Source organism: Solanum tuberosum, unplaced genomic scaffold (genome assembly GCF_000226075.1).
Source record: "Solanum tuberosum cultivar DM 1-3 516 R44 unplaced genomic scaffold, SolTub_3.0 scf00086, whole genome shotgun sequence".
NCBI lineage: Eukaryota > Viridiplantae > Streptophyta > Magnoliopsida > Solanales > Solanaceae > Solanum > Solanum tuberosum.
Window position 1 is genome coordinate 984,695 of NW_006239010.1, and position 24,580 is coordinate 1,009,274.

At 32.0% G+C, this 24,580-nt stretch overlaps 4 protein-coding genes and 1 non-coding gene across 5 annotated transcripts; 1 reads left to right on the forward strand and 4 right to left on the reverse strand.

Annotated features, from left to right (window-relative positions):
- Positions 1 to 840: 840 nt before the first annotated feature.
- Positions 841 to 2,243, reverse strand: LOC102580850 (uncharacterized). The gene is made up of 2 exons (XM_006346735.2): positions 2,208 to 2,243; positions 841 to 1,523 (listed from the first exon to the last, which is right to left on the reverse strand). The coding sequence occupies exon 2, from the start codon at positions 1,506 to 1,508 to the stop codon at positions 1,011 to 1,013; it is 498 nt and encodes a 165-aa protein (XP_006346797.1). The 5' UTR covers positions 1,509 to 1,523; positions 2,208 to 2,243; the 3' UTR covers positions 841 to 1,010.
- A 6,133-nt stretch (positions 2,244 to 8,376) lies between these two features.
- On the forward strand, positions 8,377 to 16,521 carry LOC102590756 (ATP-dependent 6-phosphofructokinase 5, chloroplastic-like). The gene is made up of 13 exons (XM_006346685.2): positions 8,377 to 8,699; positions 9,912 to 10,002; positions 11,046 to 11,119; positions 11,772 to 11,883; positions 11,998 to 12,093; positions 12,283 to 12,384; positions 12,495 to 12,569; positions 12,926 to 13,066; positions 13,632 to 13,748; positions 13,832 to 13,936; positions 14,775 to 14,855; positions 15,709 to 15,837; positions 15,947 to 16,521. The coding sequence occupies exons 1-13, from the start codon at positions 8,377 to 8,379 to the stop codon at positions 16,112 to 16,114; spliced, it is 1,614 nt and encodes a 537-aa protein (XP_006346747.1). The 3' UTR covers positions 16,115 to 16,521.
- A 169-nt stretch (positions 16,522 to 16,690) lies between these two features.
- Positions 16,691 to 16,772, reverse strand: TRNAS-GCU (transfer RNA serine (anticodon GCU)). The gene has a single exon. It is a non-coding gene; the product is annotated as a tRNA-Ser (tRNA).
- A 368-nt stretch (positions 16,773 to 17,140) lies between these two features.
- Positions 17,141 to 17,461, reverse strand: LOC107060483 (pre-mRNA polyadenylation factor FIP1-like). Its single transcript, XM_015308449.1, has one exon. The coding sequence runs from the start codon at positions 17,459 to 17,461 to the stop codon at positions 17,141 to 17,143; it is 321 nt and encodes a 106-aa protein (XP_015163935.1).
- A 1,952-nt stretch (positions 17,462 to 19,413) lies between these two features.
- LOC107060506 (RNA-binding protein 12-like) lies at positions 19,414 to 20,015 on the reverse strand. The gene has a single exon (XM_015308481.1). The coding sequence runs from the start codon at positions 19,921 to 19,923 to the stop codon at positions 19,546 to 19,548; it is 378 nt and encodes a 125-aa protein (XP_015163967.1). The 5' UTR covers positions 19,924 to 20,015; the 3' UTR covers positions 19,414 to 19,545.
- Positions 20,016 to 24,580: the final 4,565 nt, after the last annotated feature.

A 24,580-nucleotide genomic window follows, 5' to 3' on the forward strand; every position in this document is an offset into this window, starting at 1 on the left:
TGATTGGAACTCGTGATAAATGAACAATACAAAATGATATTTGGGTTCAGGAGAATTTGTGGTGATGATATCTTGAGAAGAAGAGAGTAGATTAACTATTGTTGAAATGAAATTGTAAGGTGAAATTCTTGAATCAGAAAGGAGGAGAAATAATTGAGTGATAAACATGGGAGGGGAGAATTAAGAGATAGTGGTTGATTTGGAGTGAAAGAGTTATTTAAGCAGATAATTAATCAATAATAGTTTTAAGGGATGTGGGTATCTAATAGTATTTTCAAATAATATATTAATATATGGTATAAAATACTAAAAATGGTAATATATGTAATTGTTTAAAAGTAAAGATAATATTAGTATATATAGTAGTGATGTATGTCTAATAAGGTAGTTTATCCAAAAATCAACATGTTGAAATGATATCAACTTATTATGATTATGTGATTTAATGATATATAAATACATATTAATTAAACTTTGATAAGAGTAGAAGTTTATAAACAAACGCATATCGTGCAATTATTAGTTTGATATACACATTCCTTTAGTGCAAGGGTTCTCTTATTGCAAACCTAATTTTTTTTAAAAGTGAAAATGATATTTTGAGATTATGGTCGCACTCGGAGCTATCGTGAGAAGTAATGGTTTGGTAGAACACAACAATCTTAATCTAAATCCTATATTTTTTTTTGAGAGATTCACTGAATATATATACATATAATAAATTTCAGAATTATTAATTTACAAATTCAAAACTCATAAACTTTAAATATATATTGAATCGCTATGTTCGAGACCTATTAGTACTTCAATCCTCAAATCCTATAAAAACCACAACAAATGTATCATCGTCAATGCCATTCCTTGAGGTTTATTATATCACACAGCATTATAGTAACCCTACTAAATCAAACAAGAATAAAATCCCAAAGTTGGGTCAAAGAAAAAAACCAAACAACAATAAAACTTAAAACATTGTGTTATTGACTTCCAAATTTTAAATTCCCTTCCCTCTACTTCAAACCTCTAGTAGATTTTTTCCCCGCACTTTCGATGAATTTAACATTTTGTTGACCATTCTTATTTATAACCTGCTTTCTGGAAGTATCGATCTTATCATAACCAGTGATGTGAGTCTGTCCAGACCTTAAACTCTGTGTCCAGTCAAATTTTGGTGGACGAGTACTAACCATTTTCTGCATGTTATTCAACGCCTTATTAGAAATCGGACGACGTGCTTCTTTCTTGGTTTCTTTTATTTCAATCTTTGTCCCTCCTTCCATCTTTATATTTATGTTCACTTCAGAGAGTGCTTTAGTGTTTGTACCTCGCGTATTATCTCTTGTACCATGATCGTCAATTGATTTCTTTGTGTTCCTTTCCTCTTGGTGTTTGTAAAGCCTATGTAATCTTAGTGCTAATTGGCAAATTCCTTCTTTAATTTCATCCTCTAAATCCCTTTCAACATCCCTTTCGAGCTCTCCTCTAATCTTCATCTCAATTGAATTCATCTTTTCAACTAAATGCTACAAAGAAAAAAGTTTGTATTAATTATAACTTATTAGTTACGTAGCTTATTATCATAATCACAAAATAAATCCATCACCAATTAATAAGCCAAAAATAATATGCAATAAAAAAAGTGAAACCAAAAGTGTAACATAATTCGAGGGACAAATAAGCGGACAATTCTTGAAACTATCGATGCTATTATATAACTATTTAAAAAAGGTACAAGTTAAAGTAAACATCAATTTGATGCAAGAAATTAAGCATTAAAACCATCATAGTTCAAGTTCAAGAACTGCGCAAGTCAAATTATGATAACAGATATCACAGTAACTATCAATTTGAGACAAAAGGTAAGTGTTGAAACCCTCAAGTTCAAGTACTTTCCAATGAAATATATTTACAAGTGAGATTATGATAATAGATCGATATTGCTATATATCAAAGTAAATATCAATTTGTGACAAAAAAGTAAGTGTTGAAATCCTCATCGTTTAAGTTTCAGATCTACTTACAAGTCGAATTGTGATAATAAAATATTGTCATATATTAAAGTAAATATATTTAAACTCAACAAGCTCATCAAGATCCAAACCAACTTATAAGAAAAAATTGTGACAATAGACCGATACTGATATGCTAATTAAGCCCATGTGAAGAAATTGAGAAGTTAGATATATACATGAACCAAATGCACTTACATAGACAACTTTTGGAGTACTGTACACATTAATGGTTCATACAAAATCTTATGATAAAGTTTGTTGGTTTTCTAGTACATTTTTATATGACTAAAAATTGATGTAGACTTTTAGAGTTTTGATTGGCCACCAGCCTTTTAAACATGAAATGACAGTTAAAGGTAGTTATTTCAGTTGGATGATTCAAAATTAAGTGCCAAATATCTCATGATATAATTGGAATTTTGGAGGGATTTTTAAAAATAAATCTATGGATTTTATTAGAAAGCTTGTGTATCTTTTTCTCTAACTACTTGACTTGAAAGACATTTGTTTTGGTGTCAACTTAAAGTAAAATCATGTTTTTTTTTCTTTTGTAGTAAACTATTTTGTCACATGGTGTTGTGAATATATGTACACTTCACTATTGAAAGAAGCTTTTGGAATTCACTAATTTGAGTCTCAAGCTTAGTTTGTAATTGGTGATGTATCACTTTCTAAAATATTATTCTTACTAGAGTTATTTAAGTAATATTCACAAGAATTAATTAGTGAAATTCATGCTTTGGGACTTAAGTAGAGGAAAATATATTAATTATATATACAATTAAATTTTTCTATAGCAAAATCGTTTAGCTAGATATTGTTTAGCTGCATGTTATAATATGATATAACTTAACAAAAAAAATTATTTTAAAAAGAACTTGATCATTATACTGAAATATTGTTATAGAAGATGACTATTATAGAAATCTTTGTACTCCACAATTGAAGTGAAAGGTTTAAACTTCAGATTTAATTAAAAGACTCCACTATTAAAATAAAAATATTCAGATACACAAATATAATAAATTATGTATTAAAAATACCATTATTTTCTTAGCTTCTCTATCAAATGTTAGGATAATGACTTCATGGATTATGTCATCGTACCCTGCACCTTTAATTTTGTCAACTTTACGTAAACATTTCACATGTTTATATAAAAAAATATTGATTATTAAGGCTGTTTGATTATAGGGGATTAGGACGTTTATCTCAATATAAATATAAAATTTGAAATTAAATAATTTATCCAATATTAATTATGGATATTAGCTAAAATCAGAATAAACTTTATATCAAAATCATGGAATTATACATCTACTCGTAAAGAAGATAGAATTATCTATATTGGTTATAAACCCTAATTATAACGATAAGAATATAATCTTGAGATAATCTATTTTTGAACCAAACGACTCCTTGAAGAAAAAAATAACATTGAGAAAACTATATATTTCTTTCACTTACGGTGCTAATTTACTATTTGATATCCTTATTGAACGATATCTCTAATGTCACATTACTTGATTAAATTTTTATAACTCTAAAAGTAATTATTTCTCTGGATTTTTTTTGAAATTTTGATTAAAAAAAAAACTTATTAGTACCTTTTTCATCTCATATTAATAAATATGAAGGGAATCGGCTCATGAACACCACCAATTCCCCGATTTAATTGCTTCGACAATATTTGAACATAAGATATGAAGAATTGAAGATAATAAATAACATCTTTATAGTCCAAATGATAAACTAAGAGCATTCGTCCTTTTAAGTTATTTGATCAATTTATATACACCCAAGAAGATGCAAATTGTTATATACATGCAATGCACCATATATATGTATACAATTACTATTTTTTTTTTGTTGTATTATTGGTTCTTTTCAAGTTAAAACTATGAATTTGACAACATAGATATATCAATTAATTAATTCTAGTGATGTTATGAATGTGGGAAATCGTTGTCTAATCTAAAATATTATTACAATTTATAGGTAAGTAGTCATTCTCTGTAAAGTTCAAGGATGTTATAGATATGGAATTAATTAACACAAAAAGTCAAACTTTTTATGTTCATTTAAAAACTAATTCGAAAATTAATAGATTAAATTTTAAGTTTAGCAAACATAAAAATCATATTAGCGCTCTATAGTTATAGTTTTGCTATTTGCGCTCCATAGCAAACTATGTTTTCTATGGAGCATTAGATTTGTACAAATCGCAGGCAGGCATCTCGTTTGTATAAAAGTGCAGCGATTGTATATTTATATTGGTTAGATAATTGTATATAAGTAACTACTACGAATATGTATCAATGATTGTGTTTCTATATCTGCATAAAATTTGAATTTGTATACAATTGAATTGAAATATAACATTTGCATATCAAATCTCTCTCCCTCTCGCTTTATACAACACAAATTATACATTGTAATTTGTATAATTTGTGTTTATATAAAGCTAGAAAGAGAGAAAGACAAAAGAGAACTGGTAGGGAAAGATTTGTATTTGTATAATTATAAGTGTATAGGACGAAAATATATGTATTTGTATATACAATTTTCTCTCGCTTTATATAAATACAAATGCAATTTATACATTGGTGTTTGTATAAAGTGAGAGAGGCAAGGGAGAGTGGCGAGCGAGATTTCTGGGGAGAGAGGCGAATGACAAAGTGTTTACTACATATTAGAATTAAATGAAACTGTAGTTATAACATTTAATTTGAATTAATAGTTTTCTACTTTATATAATTTTCCCAAATATATAACTAATATATATTCAATGTCAAAGATTTTTTTATAATATTTTAATAAGTTTTAGCAGGTCATTTAATTTAGAGCAACTTTCACATATAGCAAATACAGAATTCATATTTGTATGCTATAGCAAAGTTTGCATAATTGCACTTCATAGCAAACATATATATGTATAATTCGCTATACATATACAAAAGAAAGCAGTTGTATACAAAAGATCAATTCTATAATCTGTGTATGTATAAAACGAGAAAGAGAGAAAGGCAAAAGAAAACTGGGTAGAGAAATATTTGTATTGTATAATTATAAGTGTATAGGACGAAGCTATATGTATTTGCATGTGTATATACAATTTTCTCTCGCTTTATACAAGCAAAAGCACAATTTATACATTTCGTTTCTGTTTGTATAAGTGAGAGAGGCGAGGGTGGCGAGCGAGATTTGGGAGAGTAGCGAGTGAGATTTGGGAGAGTAGCGAGCGAGATCTGGGAGAGGGGAGAGAGGAGAACGAAAATATATGTATATATACAATTTCCTCTCGCTTTATACAAACACAAACACATTTTTATGTGTTTGTGTTTGTATAAAAGCGAGAGAGGCGAGCGAGACTGTCACCAAACGAGATTAGCAAGCGAGATTCCACCAGGAAGAGTGGTGAAAATAGCAATAGTTTGCTATAGGGTACAATTAAATCAAAATATATTTATAGCATTTAATTTAAATTAATAGTTTGCTATTATATATATTTTTCCCTTTAATTTACTTTACTCTTGATGTAAGTTATAAACTTATCATGAACAGTTATCAGTAGTTATCTCTTTTTATAACTTAATTAATATTGTGATATTTTTATATTATCAATGTATGAAAATAAAAATTTATTAAAATTAGGATCAGAACAAGGGAAATTCAGCATTAGAAATGAGATAAAAGAATAAACCTAACAAAAGAATAGATTCGAATCTTTGGTTTTTGAATATTCCATTTGTAAGAGAACTAATTGAGTCAGCCACGACACATTATTATTCGACATGACATAGTGCAATTAATAATTATGCAAAAACTATTCACTTGAAATGTCAACACTTCTTTTTTTGGTTGAACGGTCAAAAACTTAGAAAATATCTCCTTTTTTTTTTATTTTCATATCTAAATTATTAAGTATATGAGTATTTTGCTTGAACTCTAATCAAATATTTATTAAAACACACTTTAACTATTAAATGTTCACTTTTCAAATGTTTATTGAAAACACACGCACATTCATCGCTAATTTTTTTTTCTTCTAATAGGGTGATTGTGGAATTTGTTGTACTCCCTTTGTCCCAATTACTTGTCTACTTTTAAATTGACACATCTATCAAGAGAATAATTATTGACATACCTAGTTTATTATTTTATCCATATTAATTATGAAGTGGATTAATTAAAAACTTAAGATTTTCAAAAAGTTTTACTATTTTTTTTCAAAGTAATTAACTGAGGGTATAATAGGTAAAAAAATATTGTCTTTTTTTGATTTGTTAAAATAAATAAGTAATTAAAAATAACTAAAAAAAATAGATAAGTGATTAAGAACATAGGGAGTACTGATTTGTCCTCTCTTGTTCCTTACCGAAGGAAATTTAAAGTAAGAAAAGGAAGTAGAATCTGTAAAATTCTTGATATTACTTTTATGTCGTAATAGATAAGATTTATAATCAAAAGTTTGCTTCTATGACATGAAAAGACATTTTTCCCCAAATGATATAAGTAATAAGAATATTTATATAAACAAAAAATAAATAAGAATATTCAGGGGTGGCGGAGCCATAGTTAAAATTAGGGGGTATGGCACTGGGGGTGGTCAGGCTAAGGTAGTAAGCTATTGTCTCACCAATTAGCTAACCAGCTTCTCCTTGATTTATGTATTAATGGGTGGTCGAGTGAAGATTGTAAGCTATTGACTCACTAATTAGCTAATCAGATGTGAGCTTGGTCTATATATATACAAATTTAATTGAAGTTGATAATTATTGTTCAAGAATAAATATACATTTTTAATAATTGTGATGTTCAAGCCAACTTACGTGCACTTAAACTAATTCAATATCTCATAATCCTCATCTCACTTTATAGATAATAGACCACACTTGTAAATGTCTCAAATAATATATTTGTAGCAAGAAGCTCTTTAAATATGTATATTAAATTTAAAACTTTTTTATTAGCACTTAAAATGGGCCGTCTAAAACTTACTAACACATGAAATTGAAATCTTAGCTCTATCTTTGTTCGACATAATCTAATTATTTTACTGATATTATATATTTTTGTTAAATTTTTTATATAATATGTAAATAATTTATCTAAGGCCCAGTTGACAAAAATATTATTGTTATCCAGAATTCAAAAAATAAAAATTCTAAATTTACTTTTGAGAATATTTAGAAACAGGAAAAATTATAATTTTAGAATAGGCAATTCTTGTTAAATTGATATGTAGCCTAAATTGATCAATGATAAATTTTGTCAAAATATTTTTAAAAAAATAATATTTTTATTAATATAGTATACATAACTATAATAAAGAAAAATAATTTTATTATGTACTAAAACATTATAAAAGAACAAAAAAATAAAATTAAAATTTAATAAGAATTGAACGGATTGAATTATGACACATTTCTAACCTATTTTAGCTCAATTTATTGCAGCACAAATAACTTTTGAACAAATTATTTCTTTAATTCAATTTATTTTGATCATCTAAATTTAATTCAATCCATTCATATAACACTTGCGATCGTTCAAATTCAACCCAATCCGATTGATAGGAGGACACCCTTGCCCAAATGTTCATGAACCAAAGTACCCCTTGGTATAAAAGTTTGGAAGTCTCTTGAGCAATTAGAGTGCTAAAGTACCATGCATTATATTAACATTTTAATGATTAATTCCTCCGTTTTATATTATAGAGTCTCATTGATCTTACATATCTCTTAAAAAAAAATTAATAATATTTTATTAAATTTTTAAATTTTTTCACTCAGTATTTGGAGTCCATATTATAGCTCCGACTACTTTAAATCGCACACTGCAGGATCCATTTGAGGGTGACGCTCTTAACAAGATTTTTTCTATACCAAGACTCGAACTCAAAACCTCTAGTTAAGGTGAAACTGATGTTTTGAAATTCTAAATTTAACTATTATTCTCTGCTCTCACTTTTACTTATTACATTTCAATTTTTGAAAATCAAACGGTATGAAGTTTGACCAATATTTTAAGAAATATTTTTAATATATTAATATGAGAAGTATAAATTTTGAATACTTAAATTTTAAATTAATCTATTTTAATTTTAACTTCAAAAATTATATACACTTTGGACGGCTGAAACCTAGAAAGAAAACAAGAAAAAAAAGGTCAAACCCAAAAAATAAATTTTTTTTAAAAATAATTGCTTTCTCTTTTCTCCGGCTGGCTGCTAAATTCTACTACTGTTTTTTGTCTCTCTCTTCTTTCTTTCTCCGTCACTCTCCGTTTCCGATCTCTCATCGCTCTATATATATCTTCCACATATACATACACAGTAGTTACACGCATACTGTTGCTATTCATGGAGTCGCTTTCGCCGGTGATCGGACAGAAAGCGATTTTTCCGTCGACAACTGGTTACACCGATCATGATCTCTTTTTAGGTCCCGTTAGGTTGAGAAATGTACGGAATTTGAATAGAGCTTGCCGGAGATTGAGAATTCGAGTGCAAACTGGAAACGGAGTATCGAAAAATGCTGCCGCCGGCGTCGGCATCGATTTTAGTGATCCTGATTGGAAGTTAAAGTATTCTAGAGAATTTGAAGCTCGTTTTAACATTCCTCATATGACTGATGTATTCCCCGACGCCGTTTCGTATCCTTCTACTTTTTGTCTAAAAATGAGGTAATGTCCTTGTTAAAGAATTGCCTTTTTTTTTTTTTAAATTTTAGTGTACTTTACTTAGTTACGTCCCAATTTATGTGGTACACTTAAATTTTGAGAGTCAATCAAGTTTTTCTATTAAGTTATGCTTTTTATATATTTTTAAGTAGTTAATTATGGTGATTTATAGTATTGTTTTAGCTAGTTTTCAAATATATAAATTTTATTTCAAAAAACTTGAAGTTTCTTAGGTCTGAATTTACTTCAATGCTTGTAATTTTGAATCTTGAAATTCCAACTATGTCACATAAATTGGGGCAAAAGGAATAGTTTTCTCCTTTTTGTGGGTATGTAGTGATCAATGAAGTGCGTTGAGCACCGTAAAGTTTCAGGTTCAATTCTTAGCAGAGACAAAAAAACGCGACTTGGTGGACAAAGTTAGGAGGTGTCAGGTATTTGATTAAATTAGTCGAGGTGCCTCAAGTTGGCTTGGACACTATGGTTAGAAAAAAAGGAACTATGTGTTGAATTGGTAGATGAACTGGAAATAGTGGTGAAGTGTTTAGATTTATTTAGTGAAGAATTGTAGGCTGTAGCAACTTCTAGGAGTTTAAATTTGATACTAAGGAGTAAGGTGCTATATGGATATTCCATCCATTTCTTTTGCATAACGTATTTAACTGGACATAAATACTTTAACTTGAGCAGCTTCAGACAGAATCACCTGATTTTCAGAAAATAGAAGAAGAGAGAGACACCATTCAAGAGTGAAGAAAGAAAGTACTTGTATTAAATATGAACAGTGAAATTTTGTTGGACCAAATATCATATGAAAATTTAAAATCTCGAATAATTCGATGAGTTGGAAAGTTATATATATATATATATATATATATATAATTGGAATTGTGTCAAATGCTTTGTTGAGTATCATTAAATTGGAATGGAGGAGTATTCAGTTCGAATTTGATTATCCTTTTGTTTTGTAGCATTAGTTACTTTTCTGTATCTACCACTACTGTTTCGACATTCAGGTCTCTATGTCTGGCTTTATTGATTCTCCAAAGTTTAGTATTGCTAGTTTTCTCACATATTTTGTGTGAATGCACTTGGCCAGGTGGTCTGGTAATCAAATGGAAAGAAATATCCTTGCTTAATATAATGAAGATTTCGGACAGAAATTTTTGCTTGAGGTGTAGTTTTACTAACATTAATGCATCATTCCTGTTACAGGACTCCAATAACTGAAAAGTTTGCAGAAGGTTACCCCTCAGATGAAAAATGGCATGGTTACGTTAATAATAATGACAGAGTTCTATTAAAAGTAAGTCTCTACTAGTTTTGCATAGCTTTTCACCGTCCAAATTTAGTTTCCTGTTGATTATGATAGTAGAAGGTGACATGCATCCTTTCCTAGTAATTATGTCATATTGATCTACCGCTTCATACCAAAATTCTTCAAAATACACTAAATTAGCAAAAAAGAAAAAGCACTAATTTGAGGGTACACACCCTCAAATTAGTGCCTGTAATATTGGTTATTGCCCCCTTATGTTTCGGGGCAATGGAATATAGGTCGATAGACCATGTAAATTAATATATATTGATCATTGTGTGGCATAGCTACTGCTCAGCAGTGATCTCCAACTACTTGGTTATTGTCTTTAATGTGCAAATGCTCTGGCTCGTATAAATGTAGTTTTCAGCTTGTACTGTGAGAAGATATAAACTTTTCAGTAATTTGCCACCGGAACTATATTCCGTATCCCTTGACATAGATAGATAGATAGATTAAATAGTCAGGAAAAATATATCTTTAGTAGCCTTACAGTTCGGGTGGGTGTTTTTAACTGTTTGATTCACTTTTATGTAAAGTCTTCAATTGTGAATACTTTGATGAAAAGTAGGTTGGCAGTTCAAAAAGCTAAAAAATCCAGTGTTGATACACAAGTACTTTTTTCTTCTTTAATTAAGAGCTCGAAGAATATTCCTTGCTGAAGATAGTAGTATCTCACTGTTCTGAAATTGATTGGCCTTTCGCATATCAAGGATCAATTTATATTAATTTGTCTAAAATTTTGATAATTTAGATATGATTTGATAAAAAACTAAATTTGCAACCTGTCCCATTTCAAAATGGTTAAAACATATGTTAGAATATCTTAGTCAAAAGTTGGTTCAACTCCCGGAAGTGTAATAGGACTATCTTTGGAATGAATGGAGAAGTTAAGCAAGTAAGCTATTTGTTTTTGTTGTCTGCTGATGAAAAAGTAAATGATCTGTTTTTTGTTTTTTCTGTTCTATTTCCTCCATGTTCACTTGTATTATTTAATTCTAGTTGATCCAAGTAAGCAATTTACATTTCAGGTAATTAATTATTCCTCCCCCTCATCTGCTGGTGCCGAGTGCATTGATTCCAATTGTTCATGGGTAGAGCAATGGTAAAGTTCTTTACCTTTTCTACTTTAAAGAGTTGCATGGATACAACAATGATATACCTGTTGAAGAAATGATACAAACTTAACGTTTGACTAGTATCAGTTTAATCAGTCTCACCCCCTTTTATTCAGGCATAAGCCTTTTATAGTGCAATGCATGTCTATAGATTGAAAAAATAATTCTAGGTTACTAATTAATCTGCATCTACGAGCTCCTTCTCCGAATTGTCATAAATTGAAGTCCTCTATCATTGTTGATTTTCTCCACTATCCAGACTGTTCAACACCCAACTTGGCATTATTCATTTCTTTGACATCTTCTGTGTTCGAGATTTCCTTTTTCATATCTGATAGAAATAAAACTAGATAGTGAGATGTTAAAAGAGTTATTCAAATGATGAGGGGAGTGTTTTAGGAAATTACACGTTATCTATTACTGGAATTTGGGGAAAATTGTGATATGGAACAAAGTTAGCTCCTTATAAGTGCTCGTTTTGGTTTAGAATTACTGAACATTGACTAGAAGAGTTTTGATTGTGTTGTAAGAATTGCGACTCAGGGTGTAAATACATTAATTTTGTGCCAAGCATGATTCTTATTTTATATTTGGTAAGCCTTTAACACATAGCATGAATACGGAATGAACTATTTTCAGGGTTCACCGTGCTGGTCCTCGAGAGAAAATATTTTTCAAGCCAGAAGAGGTGAAAGCAGCGATTGTAACTTGTGGTGGTCTTTGCCCCGGGCTTAATGATGTTATTCGACAGGTATTAGCATTTTATTATTGTTTGATTTTGATTCTTTGATTTCTCATGGATGTAGTTTGCTTGCTGCTGCATTGGTGTTGTTCTTCATCCGCTCTTTGTTTTCACATGATGCAGATAGTTATCACCCTTGAGATATATGGAGTGAAGAAAATTGTGGGAATTCCTTTTGGATATCGTGGGTTTTCGGAAAAAGGTTTAGCCGAAATGCCAGTAAGTTACTTCAACTCTTCTTCACTGCCCAAATGATCCTTTAAATTTTGAACTCCGTTATTCAGATTTAAGTGCAAAATCTTAACTTTGATCTCCAAATGGTCATTACTATTACTCTGCAATGGATAAATTTCTCTTTAATGAGATTTAGGTATTGTACTGATTTTCGCCCACCTGCTTTGTTCTTAGCTATCCAGGAAAGTGGTGCAAAATGTTCATCTTTCGGGGGGAAGCTTGCTGGGAGTATCACGTGGAGGACCTAAAGTTAGTGACATTGTGGACAGCATCCAGGTACTTGACTGACTTTCTCGTCTACTACAATCATATAGCTTGCCTCGATCGTTGCATGCAAGACTATTTTGCTAGGTTTATCTAAGATTTACCTCTTTCACTGTTGTCAGGAAAGAGGAATCAACATGCTCTTTGTGCTGGGTGGAAATGGTACACATGCTGGTGCAAATGCAATTCATGATGAGGTTGTTATGCCTGACGTCTATATTCATATGGGGTCATAATGCATTGTTGACTGTTGTTCTCTGATTATTTGAGGTTTGGTGCATAGTTGGAGACCGTATAGAGAGTGAATAGAGAATAAATGATTCTCTCTAGTGTCTCCATTAGACAAGTAGAGTGAATGTCCCTCTTGCATGGAAACTTATGCTTTAAAATTAAAATTCTCCCTGAAATTGTAGAAAGAAAATGTTTCAGATGAGCATGGATATATAGTGGTCTAATAGTTTCTTCCTAATCTTCTTGGTTGTTGAATAGTCAATAACATTTAAGTGTATCTGCTATTAAGTCTAGTTTAATTTTGTCTACTGTGGGTGTACAGTGCCGTAAAAGACGTATAAAGGCGGCTGTAGTTGGTGTGCCAAAAACTATAGACAACGATATTATGCTTATGGATAAGACATTTGGTTTTGATACTGCTGTTGAAGAAGCACAGAGAGCCATTAATTCTGCTTACATTGAGGTACTACTTTATGATCTACTACAATTTCATCCTTTCTTCTACAGTCTATTCCATAATAGGAAAAATCTTCTACACTAAAATCAAATGACCTGCACCTTGCCTTTTCTTTTCCTATGCTTTGCTCCCTTCAATTTACTGGACCTCCTTCTGACTTTATTCAATTGACAATCTCTTTTGAGAAGGAATTCCGTAGACAATCTCATCAACCTCTCTTTTGTGAATATGTCTCAGTGCGGTTAATTTTTTGTGATCTTCACTACAAGTTCAAGAGATAGTCATTATGTATTTTGAAATCCTGCAAGAACTCCTTGTTTGACAGAATCCTCTGACTTTTTTCTTTCTTTCTTGGAAGGTCTTGGTGATCAGTGACTAGTTTCCCCCCTATTTCTTGGACTTTGAGTTTGTTTTCTCAAGTATTTCTTATTTTGCCTCTAAACTGTCTCATGTTAAGGATTGAGTTTCCAGAAGAAAAGTGCTCATATACTTTTTCCTCAATTACTGTTATGCATTATACTTCTTCCATGCAATCTGCTTTAGATGCAGTTTCTTTATCACTCTTTTGCAGGCGCATAGTGCATATCGTGGTATTGGAATTGTGAAGTTGATGGGCCGTAGTAGTGGGTTTATAGCTATGCAAGCATCCCTAGCTAGTGGACAAATAGACATATGCTTGATCCCAGAGGTACGACTAATATCTATCAGATGTTATGCAATGCTTTTTTGATGAGTTTCTCATTAGGGATCATATCTTATTTCATATTTCAGGTGCCTTTTAATCTGCATGGCCCTCATGGTGTATTGAGGCATCTAAAATATCTGCTCGAGACAAAGGGATCAGCTGTGGTCTGTGCAGCAGAGGGAGCTGGGCAGGTTAGATACGTCATAATTACGGTTGTGCTACCTTGGGATGTATAGATGAGTTTTTGTTAACCGAAAAGGTTTCTTAGGTTTGGGATTGGCTTGTTTTCATCTCTATTGTGTCATGACGAGCACATATGGTCCTTTAAGTTTGCGTTCATGAGACTTTTGGTCCAACTAACAGAACCTGAAAGCAATCTCTATTAAACTAATGAAACTTGCACGTGCAAAGCGTCACAGCTATAGTTAAAATACGTGACAACAGTAAATTGTGCTTCATAATTACCCCCATCAATGCTTCCTTTTCTTCCTTAACTTCTGCCGATCATCTGGACAATTCCAAAGCCACATAATTGGGAATTGTGGAAATAGACCTCAGTCATGGTTGTCCTTTTACTATGGTCACATACTCTCTTTTGAAATTTCCATTTGTCTTGTAGAAATCCATTTGCATTTTTTCATTACTTGAATGAGAAGCGCTCAGTTTTAGCAAACTTAAAAGGATCTTTTATGCTGAAGGTATAAAGTAGGGATAAAAATTGACCTGCTGCCAAACTTAAGGGACTATTTTAGTTAGGAACTCAATATTTGGTGAAGTAATTATCATCCTTGCCCATAAATTATCCCCTTTGCTTTTTATTTATGTAGTGGATACTAGATATTCTTTTTTTACTCTTCTTTCAATTCAATGTTGTCGCTATACTAGACAAAACTCAAAGCTTACTTAGATCCTAGAGGTCTACAGTTTTTGGTTACTTTTATTGTAATTTATTGTTTGCAAACTATAGTACAGATGGATCAGTTTTTGATTCTTTATAAGACTTAACTTCCGGCCCAACCTTCATTGCAGGATTTCCTTGAGAAAACCAATGCAAAAGATGCATCTGGAAATGCTGTACTTGGAGACATTGGTGTTTATTTGCAACAAGAGGTTAGTGCTTCCCAGCTTACTTTGTGGGATTGTTGCTAGATACACCTTAAAAAGTCGCACTGCATGTTAGTATGTACAACCTTATGTCATCCTGAGGATTTCATTCCTTCATAGTTTTCTTTTCATAAGAGAAATTCAAGTTACTTCACCATATTACTTCTAAGTGGTCTCTTTGTCCACATGAGCGCAAAGCATGTGGTTCTCTATTTAATATTGCATTGGTAATCTTTTAAAGTTCTTTTTCATGCATCTCTTTCATTTGGATCATGAATCTTTTTGAGATTTTTATTGGAGTTCTTGGAGAGGCTTTTAGCTGGATATAACTCTTTTGCATGGTCTCTTATATTGCACATGAGAATCTTGAAACTTTTGTTCTGGAATTTCTAAGAAGAAAATACTTACCTGAATACCAATTCATTAAGAATAACCGATAATTGCATATTAAACTGCTATGACTGGTGTCCTTGCTTCGTTCAATATATGAAGATGTGTTCAGTCACTTTTTAACTGCTGCTCTTAGTATCTAATTTGTGGTTGTCATCTCTTTCACTCTGCCTACATGAGCTTCACAATGCACAGCCTGTCTCAAGCTAGGATACAGGAGAAGCATTGTGGTAGGTTGACCACCAGTGTAATAGTGAAATCATTATAATCCACTGAATGCTATTGGGAATAAGCTATAATACAGCATCTGTGTAACGATCCCCAACTCTTTCTTGAGGTGTAGTCGATTGATTGATTCTTAAAACACCGTACCTGGCAGTAGAAGTTTCCTTGCACATGAAGGCTCATGGCTCACTTTCTTATCGTTCTTATTATAAGAATTCATGATAATATGCCTGCTTTCTGACAGATTAAAAAGTACTTTAAGGAGCTCGGACAGACAGCTGATGTGAAATACATAGATCCTACTTACATGATCCGTGCATGCCGTGCAAATGCTTCAGATGGTATTCTGTGCACCGTACTTGGGCAAAATGCTGTAAGTCCTTTCGCGGGGAATTAGATATCTCCTTCTTAACTTGTATTTTCCGTGATTTAGACATTATTCAACCATTTATTTATTCGATATACACACTTTGTTTTGACAGGTTCATGGTGCATTTGCTGGATATAGTGGTATCACAGTGGGTATATGCAATACTCATTATGTCTACTTTCCAATTCCAGAAGTCATCTCTAAACCCAGAGTTGTCGACCCTAACAGCCGTATGTGGCATCGTTGCTTGACATCCACAGGCCAGCCTGATTTTCTTTGAATCATGAGAAAACTCATTTTATACTTCAGATATCTATCATAATGTAAATTAGACAAGCAGGGAGCCAAATTGATAACGTTTACGGCTTTTCCTGTCTCATTTGTTCAAGAAATAACACGGGAGATAGTATTTCCCAATTTTTTTCCCCGGCATAGATTGTTTTGATGCCAGTTCAGAAGGGCATAATTTATAAAATGAAGCTTTGACAGAGAGTAAGAGTAGCATTTTCATTTGTTCCTCACATTCTGTAAAGGTTAAACAAATTTTATTTAACCTAAACCCCTTTTGTACCATTTGAGTATATCATCAGTTATCTTCATTCATCTGTAATTCACAACTTCTTCTATGGAACTATTCAATAATTTTTGACATGAGAAAGTTGAAATTTATATGTCCATTCATGAATATACTGGGCACTGAATGTGATTTGTTATGTTATTCAGATATTGAAGAAAAGTATCCGGTAAATATTTGAGTCTCTATTAGAAACAATCTCTGTACTTCTAAAGTAGGGGTAAGGTCTGCGTACACTCGTAGACATTGAATGCAATTTTAATTTTTTTTTAAAAAAGAAAACGTCGCCTGAGAGATTCGAACTCTCGCGGGGAAACCCCATGTACTTAGCAGGCACACGCCTTAACCACTCGGCCAAAGCGACTTATTGTTGTGTATAAATATTAGTAAAGTAATATAAAACACTATATTAAAACCAGTAGACAGAAATTAACTTGTAGCAACAATAATATTACATCAAACTCTGTTTCACGATCAAAACATAAAAATTACACTCATACATACAATCAAAATACAGGATACACTCTCGAAAATCAACTCGAATACATCGGGAAAACTGAAAAGAAACAACATAGAACAATTAAGGTAAACCAATACTACTAATATAGTAGAATAGAGGTAGGGGTGGCAAATGAACATTTTGACTTAAATTTACTCGAATCAAAATAGACTGAATCAATAAATAAGTCATTTTTGCCACCCCTAGATGGATTCTGCAAAGATAACTATATATTAGTTGGATGGAGGAGGTGAAAATGTAGGAATGTTTGGAAGTGATGGCATGTTAGGCAGAGGATTCATGGTTGGCATTGGTGGCAGAGTCATTTTTGGGACAACAGAGGGAAATGTGGGCAAAGATGCAATACTTGGCAATGGTGGTAATGTGAGTGGAAAGTTGGGCAATTGTGGCATTGTTGGCTTAGGCAATGATGGGATCGTAGGCAAGTTGGGAAGTTGTAGTAGGCTACGAGCACCATGACTTGTCGATATGCTTGATAAGGACAACAATGCTACCATCACAAAAATAATTGAGTAGTTGATGGAAGCAGCCATTGTGTTAATTTTCTCTAAAATTGTTTTGTTTGCACAAGGAAATTGTTGAGTTTGATGACTTACTAAAGGGTGTATATATATAGGGGAAGTTCTTTGGTGGGTGAAGATACATAGGCTTTTTAAATTCTTAATACTTTATTGTTAGTTAATCTTCCAGAGGAACATGAACAGACTATTAGGTCAACAAGTTTTTTTTAGAGTGGTTATGCATAGGTGAAATTTGTATCAACCATATTTGGTGGACAACTGAGTATTCAGAACTCACTAGCCAGACTAATTCAGATTCATGTCACGTAGGACCCGTTAAGGGGAGCCTTTAATTCCTTCTAAGGAATTCATTCATTCCATAACTTGAGCCCAAAACCATTGGTTAAGGGTGAAAGTGTCCCGACTATTCAACCACACCCTTGTACTTGTTTATTGTTTTTTTTTTTTTTTTTTAAAATTGTTGTTCAACTACCTAGGAGATATGTTTTCTTGCCTATTTGCCTAATATATGATGCTCAAATAACTAATCAGCTCAACAATTTTTTTAAGTCTTTAACACATTTCGTTAAACAATCACAAGGCAACCAAGTTTGGTAGTTTTACTCTTATTCAGAGTCTTTTATCACAAGGATCGATCGTTAGATTACAAAATTAATGGATAAAATTTCTCCCCGTCGGGGTTTATATCAAACCAACGAATGTAACGGATTTAACTAATGACTTTTATCTTAGAAAGTTACTTAACTTTGTTTTATAATACAAAACACTCAACTAATAGTAATTATCTCAAAAAGTCATTCGACTTTCTTTTCTAACAGAAAAAGTCGCTCAACTATTGTCATTTCACCTGACGATATTTTCGGTAGATATTGTTGACATGGATAATTTATTTTAAGCTGAATTGAAAAAAAGTGTTTCATTCCGGTAAAAATAAAAAAGTGGGTCAGTTTAATGGTCACCATTAGTCGAGTCTTTTTTTATTTTTTTTTACCATTAGTCGAGTGACTTTTGCTTAATAAACAAAATTTAAGTGACTTTCTGAGATAAAAATTGTTAGTTGAGTAACCGTATGAGAAATTAACTCCTTTTTAACACTTAAATGATATGCATTTTCACCTACATTGTTTGATTCTTAAGGTCACTACATAAAAAATAATTATTAGTGGCAATTAATTAATGATAATAACTTAATTATCACTAAATATGTATTTTTAGCGGTAATTAACACTCTTTGTAAATGTCTCTAAAGCCTATAGTGACATAAATATTGGATCTAATGACAATTAATTACTAATGCCGGTAAAATTTTTAGCACTTTTTGTTAATGTGTGTAAATTTATTGTCGCTAAAAGTTATTTTTGTTGTAGCGTTAGTCTAATTAGGTGTAACGCCGAGTACAAATAAGTATTTACCAAATCAATTTATATGATCATTCAAATTTTATTTTTGAGTAATCTAAACTATGCACATGAAAATATACTGCTTTCTAATATAATTTGTAGAGAAAAAGCTTCTTAATGGTCATGGTCTTATTTGATTTTCACTTACATTTCTTGTTCAACCAAAAAATGTTACACGAAAGGCTTACTCTAATTAAGGGTAGACTTGTACCAAATCAATGCAATTTACCATAATTAAAAGATACTTTAATTATAGTTAAATCATAGTTGCTTATACCTTAACACATATCATGCATTCATTGGTTTAGTATAAACACCAGGTGCAGATAAGTTTTATGCTACTGTTCTACTAAAATCAACCTTGTCAAAGTACAAAATGTTAGCTGATTTTAATTTTTCCACATAATTTCTTAAATCCTTTTCTCAGTAGTGTCAATTCACTATCAATTCTCTTAATGAAATTCCATTTGATTGTGGAACAAGTTATGATCAAATTTTGTTCGAAAAAATGTACATACGATTGATTTTCGTGTATCAAGAAAATATATTGGACAAATACAGATGAATCAGTAATAGACACTGCATTGGATAAACACAAATGACAATCAATATTGTATATAAATGATACAGTACATAACAGATCAAAATAACAATGTGGCAAGAAAGGTAAAAATCACGCGGTTGGAAGCTGCAAGATTAGTTAGACGATGGAGGAGGTGAAAGTGTTGGAATTGTAGGAATTTTGGGAAGTGATGGCATGTTGGGCAGAGGATTCGCGGGCATTGGAGGCAGAGTCATTTTCGGGACAGAGGGCAATGTAGGCAACGAAGGTAAAGGTGAATTAGCTGTTGGAAGTGTTGGCAAAGATGTAACACTTGGTAATGGTGGCAATGTTGTGGGAAAGTTTGGAATATTTGGCAATTGTGGCATTGTTGGTTGAGGTAAGGAAGGGATCGTAGGCAAGTTGGGAAGTTGCAGTAGGCTACGAGCAGCATGACTAATCGATATGCTTGATAAGGACAATAATGCTACGATCAACAAGAGGCTGATTGAGCAATTGCTAGAAGCAGCCATATTTGATGTTGCAAGATTGCTTTGTTTTCACAAGGAAATTAAGTTGTGTTTTGATTTGAGTTGATGAGTTTGATCATCACTAAAGAAGAAGAGTATATGTATATATAGGGGATGTTATTGAGGGAGTAGAAGGATTTGGTGAAATGTTGGGTGAAGAAGCATAAACTTTAAATTCTAAATTATAATGTATACATTGTTAGTTGATCTTTTTGAATGTTGGTTTGAGGAACATGCACAAACTTTTAAGTCAACAAGTTTTCTAAGAGTAGTTATGTATAGATGAAATTTAGATCAATCATATTTGGTGGACAATTGACTATTTAGAACTCACTAGCCAGACTAATTCAGATTCACATCGTGTAGGACCAATTGAAGGGAGCGCTCCCTTCCAAAAATTTCTTGGATGAAAGTATCCACACCATTTAACCACACCCTTGTAATTGTTTATTGTTTCTTTTTCATTTTGCTAATACTGTTTGTCTGTTGATCCATCCAATGTTGTTCAACTACCTAGGAGATATGTTTGCTTGCCTAATAACTAATCGACTCAATAATATAATATTGTAAACTAATGCACACTGAAATATTTACTACTTTTCAGTATTATTTGTAGAGTCATGGTATTATTTGGACGTTCTTTTTTAAAGCGTTCCGATGGATAGTGCCGGGCGGAGTCACCTTGTCCCCGGGGTGTTCAATTGGACACCCTTCGTTGACAAATTATACGATATATACACGTAAAGTTTTGACTTATATTGGTATATATGGCAATTTGGACATGCTGAAATAACAAAGTAACTTGTAGTGGAGATGGTTAGAGCTGTCGCTAGCCCACTTGCTGCCCCAGTTTTCAAACCCAAGTTCGAATCTCAACTCCAATAAGGATTTTTTTTTCAATTAAAATTGAATTATTTCCTTAAATTTGAATACCTTTTCCTTGTGGAATAAAATTTCCTTATATTTTAATACCTTTTTCTTAAATTTTAATAGGTTTTCCTTTTGGAATAAGGTTTTAATTGTAAAAAAATCCTTAAATTTTAATACATTTTCCTTGTGGAATAAGATTTTCTTATATTTTAATACCTTTTCCTTGTGGAATAAGATTTCCTTATATTTTAATACCTTTTTCCTTTGTGGATTAAAATTTTCTTAAATTTTAATACATTTTTCTTTTGAAATAAGGTTTTCTTTCTCTATACATAGGAGACCCATTTACCCAAATTATATCACAATATTATTGAAAATAGAATCTCTATAAATCATTGTTCCCTTCATAAAATTTCTGGCTACGCCATTGCTGCCTATGGCAAGGCACACGAGTGTGCTAGGGTGGCCTGAATCAGAGTCATGATTGGAAATGACGTTTGCTTGGTGTGCTTAGTTAAGAAATAAAGTTGCGTCCTTTGCTATCAGCTATAACTTTTGACATGATGGTAAACATTTGATCCTAACACGTTCTAATAACAATAATCACGTGACAAAACTTTGCGAATGAAAAGATTCCAAATATTTGATTGAAATGAAGATAATATGTATTGATAATAATTGTCTGATTTTCATCTATATACGAAGAGTCATGTTTATATATACATGGGCCGCGCTGTTCTGGGCATAAACCATATCCATTGTGTCAAATTTTATAGGCAAGTGTAAAGATACTCGATTAGGAATCCCTGTTTAAGCTAGCTACTTCAAACTCAACTTTAGTCATACGCGACTGAAGTTGAAAAATCTTCGTCCAAAGTTACAAATTTTACCTGAAGTTTAGTATATTGCTTGTTCAAGAAAATTTCATGAACTTAACTTCAGACATACGCGATTGAAGTTTGGACATTTATGCCTAAACTTCAGACATTGCTCGATCCACTCGTATTCATTTCCCTTTTAAACTCATTGTCCTGATAAGAAAACTGTAACATGAATGTCTTGAGTTTTCACTATCAACTCACTCTTAATTCTCTGAATGAAATGCCTACTGATTGCGGAAAAATAACCAGAAGAAATTTGGGAATATTTTTATACAATCTAGTTAAACAATATGCCTTTTCTCGATTTCTGTCATTAATTATAAGAATATTTTCAAAGAAATTAGTAGTTTTTAACTAATGTACGTATATGTTTGTGATCTGATTTATTCAATATATGCATAATAATATGTTGATCTTTGCTTATCAGAGAAAACATGCTAGACAAATACACATCAATTCAATAATAGACACTGCATTACATATAAATGATACAATACATTCATAGCTAAGAGTCACTTAAAATACATTGCAAAAAAAAGCAAAAGAAAAAAAAAACATCACGTGTGGTACGTAAGAAACTACGATATAATTAGTTAGATGGAGGAGGTGAAAGTGTAGGAATGGTTGGAAATGCGGGAATGTTTGGAAGTGAAGGCATATTGAGCAGAGGATTCGCGGGCATTGGAGGCAGAGTCATTTTCGGGACTACAGAGGGCAGTGTAGGCAAAGATGGTAACGGTGAATTAGCTGTTGGAAGTGTTGGCAACGATGTAACACTTGGCAATGGTGGCAATGTTGCGGGAAATTTGGGAATAGTAGGTAATTGTGGCATAGTTGGCTGAGGCAACGATGGGATGTTAGGGAACTTAGGAAGTTGCAATAGACCGCGAGCAGCATGACTTGTGGTGATGCTTGATAAGGACAATAATGCTATGATCAACAAGACGATTAATGAACAATTGCTTGAAGAAGCCATATTTGTTGTAATTTGCAATTTTTGAAGATGGAAGTTGGAAGTTCTATTTTAATTTGAGTGAATTTGATGATTTACTTAAAGGGGTATATATAGGGAAAGTTGTTGAAAAACTAGTAGCATTACATGAGATGTTTGGTGTAGAAGCATATGACAGCTCTATTAATTGTTAGTTCACCTTCCTAAATGTTTGATTTGAGGAAAATGCACAAATTTGGTAAGTCAAATATGGATGAAGTTTGGATCAACCATATTTGATACAAAACTAACTAACTAATATATTCGATGATATTTCTTTTACGTTTCCTAATTTTGTAATGTAAATATATTTGTTTCAATGAACAGCAATTGGTGAATCAGTGTATGAGCATCCAATAGTTTCAAGTCCGCCATTGGACTGACTGGATATAACCAAACTATTCTCCTTTTGTCCCATTTTATGTGACGGTATTTGACTGCTAACGAAGTTTAAGGGAAAAAAAGAAGAAGATATTTGAAATTCGTGATATGCAATATGCCATATACATTTATGTAGCTATAAATTCATGTTACTATGAACAAAATGAGAAGTTATTTGTTCATGTATCAAGTCAGCCTACGCCTTTCTTCTTCTTTCTGATTCTGAAATTTATGTTCCCAATTTTATTTATCCGATTGGATCGATTCTTTAGCAGCTCGAGGGAGATATTAAACGTTCATGAATAATCTTGATAAGACTTGTGTGGATTCTACTCTCTATAGTAATGTATTACCTTTCCTTGAATTCTTTCAAGAATGAGATTCAGTTTAAATGAAGAATTAAATGCCATCGCTGACTTATTTGGCGAAAGAGAGAAACACATTTTAATGGTTTTTGTTGAAAATCTTATGGAAAAAAAAATACTTGATCACGAATACTGTAGGAAATTCTTCAAAGTTAAGGCGTGTCAAAGACATTGTCCTTAGAGATATTTCATCCGATACATATGTAGCTCTGGATTCAACAGATATACTAAGCACAAAAACTTATAAAGATTCATTAAGAAAAAAAAACTGTTGTATTTCAAGGTTTTGATGATACTCACAAACTATTTGGTTCCATGGTTGAGCATGTCTCCATGGTCGAATGGTGAACAACTGTAAAGGCTGCCACTCGTCCAATAGGAGAACACTAGGTTGTTTTACTCAGAGGATAATATATCCTCATTTGATAAAAACAACCTAGTCAAGACATTACACATACACACTCAAAAAGGCGATTTTTGTCTCTGAAGAACTTATGCTTTCAAGAATCTCTAGGGATCTGATAGAGTTATCAAGTGTGGGTTATTACTGGAAGCTTGTGTTGTGTTGAACTTGTAAGATCCGTTTCTAAAGCTATAAAGAAACGCATTCAGTCTTAGCTGTGGTAACAAACAATGAGTATTGTTACAGTTGACTATGTTGTGTGTGATCGAAGTCTATATTAATTAGAGTTAGTTAATATAGTGGGCAATAGAGGTATTGCTTTGGTTCTTCTTGTAATAGAGTTATTACAGGTGGTGAGATTAAGAGTTTAATCTCTGTATGTGTATTTGGAGTCTGTATTCACTTGTTGCTTGAAGATAGTGAAAGCAGTTGATTACCCTGTGTGACAAGTCGTGGTTTTGTCCTCCCTTGAGCAAGTAGGTTTCCATGTAAAATCCCTTGTTGTTTTAGTTTTCATTTTAGCTTCTTCAACTAGCTTTAAGTCTATTACCGACCAGGTCTCTCAGCTTGGACTCGCGTATCTCATCAAACTCAATACTCTATAATAAGGTAGGAAGATTTTGTAGTGATTTATTCCAAAGACGAACAGCTTGTGTTGATTTATAGATGAACGATCCATCAAATGAGATGGCTAAAATGCTCCAACATATCCTGAAAATTTAGCACAATAAAAACGAAGAATAATGACAATAATCTTAGTTGATGATGA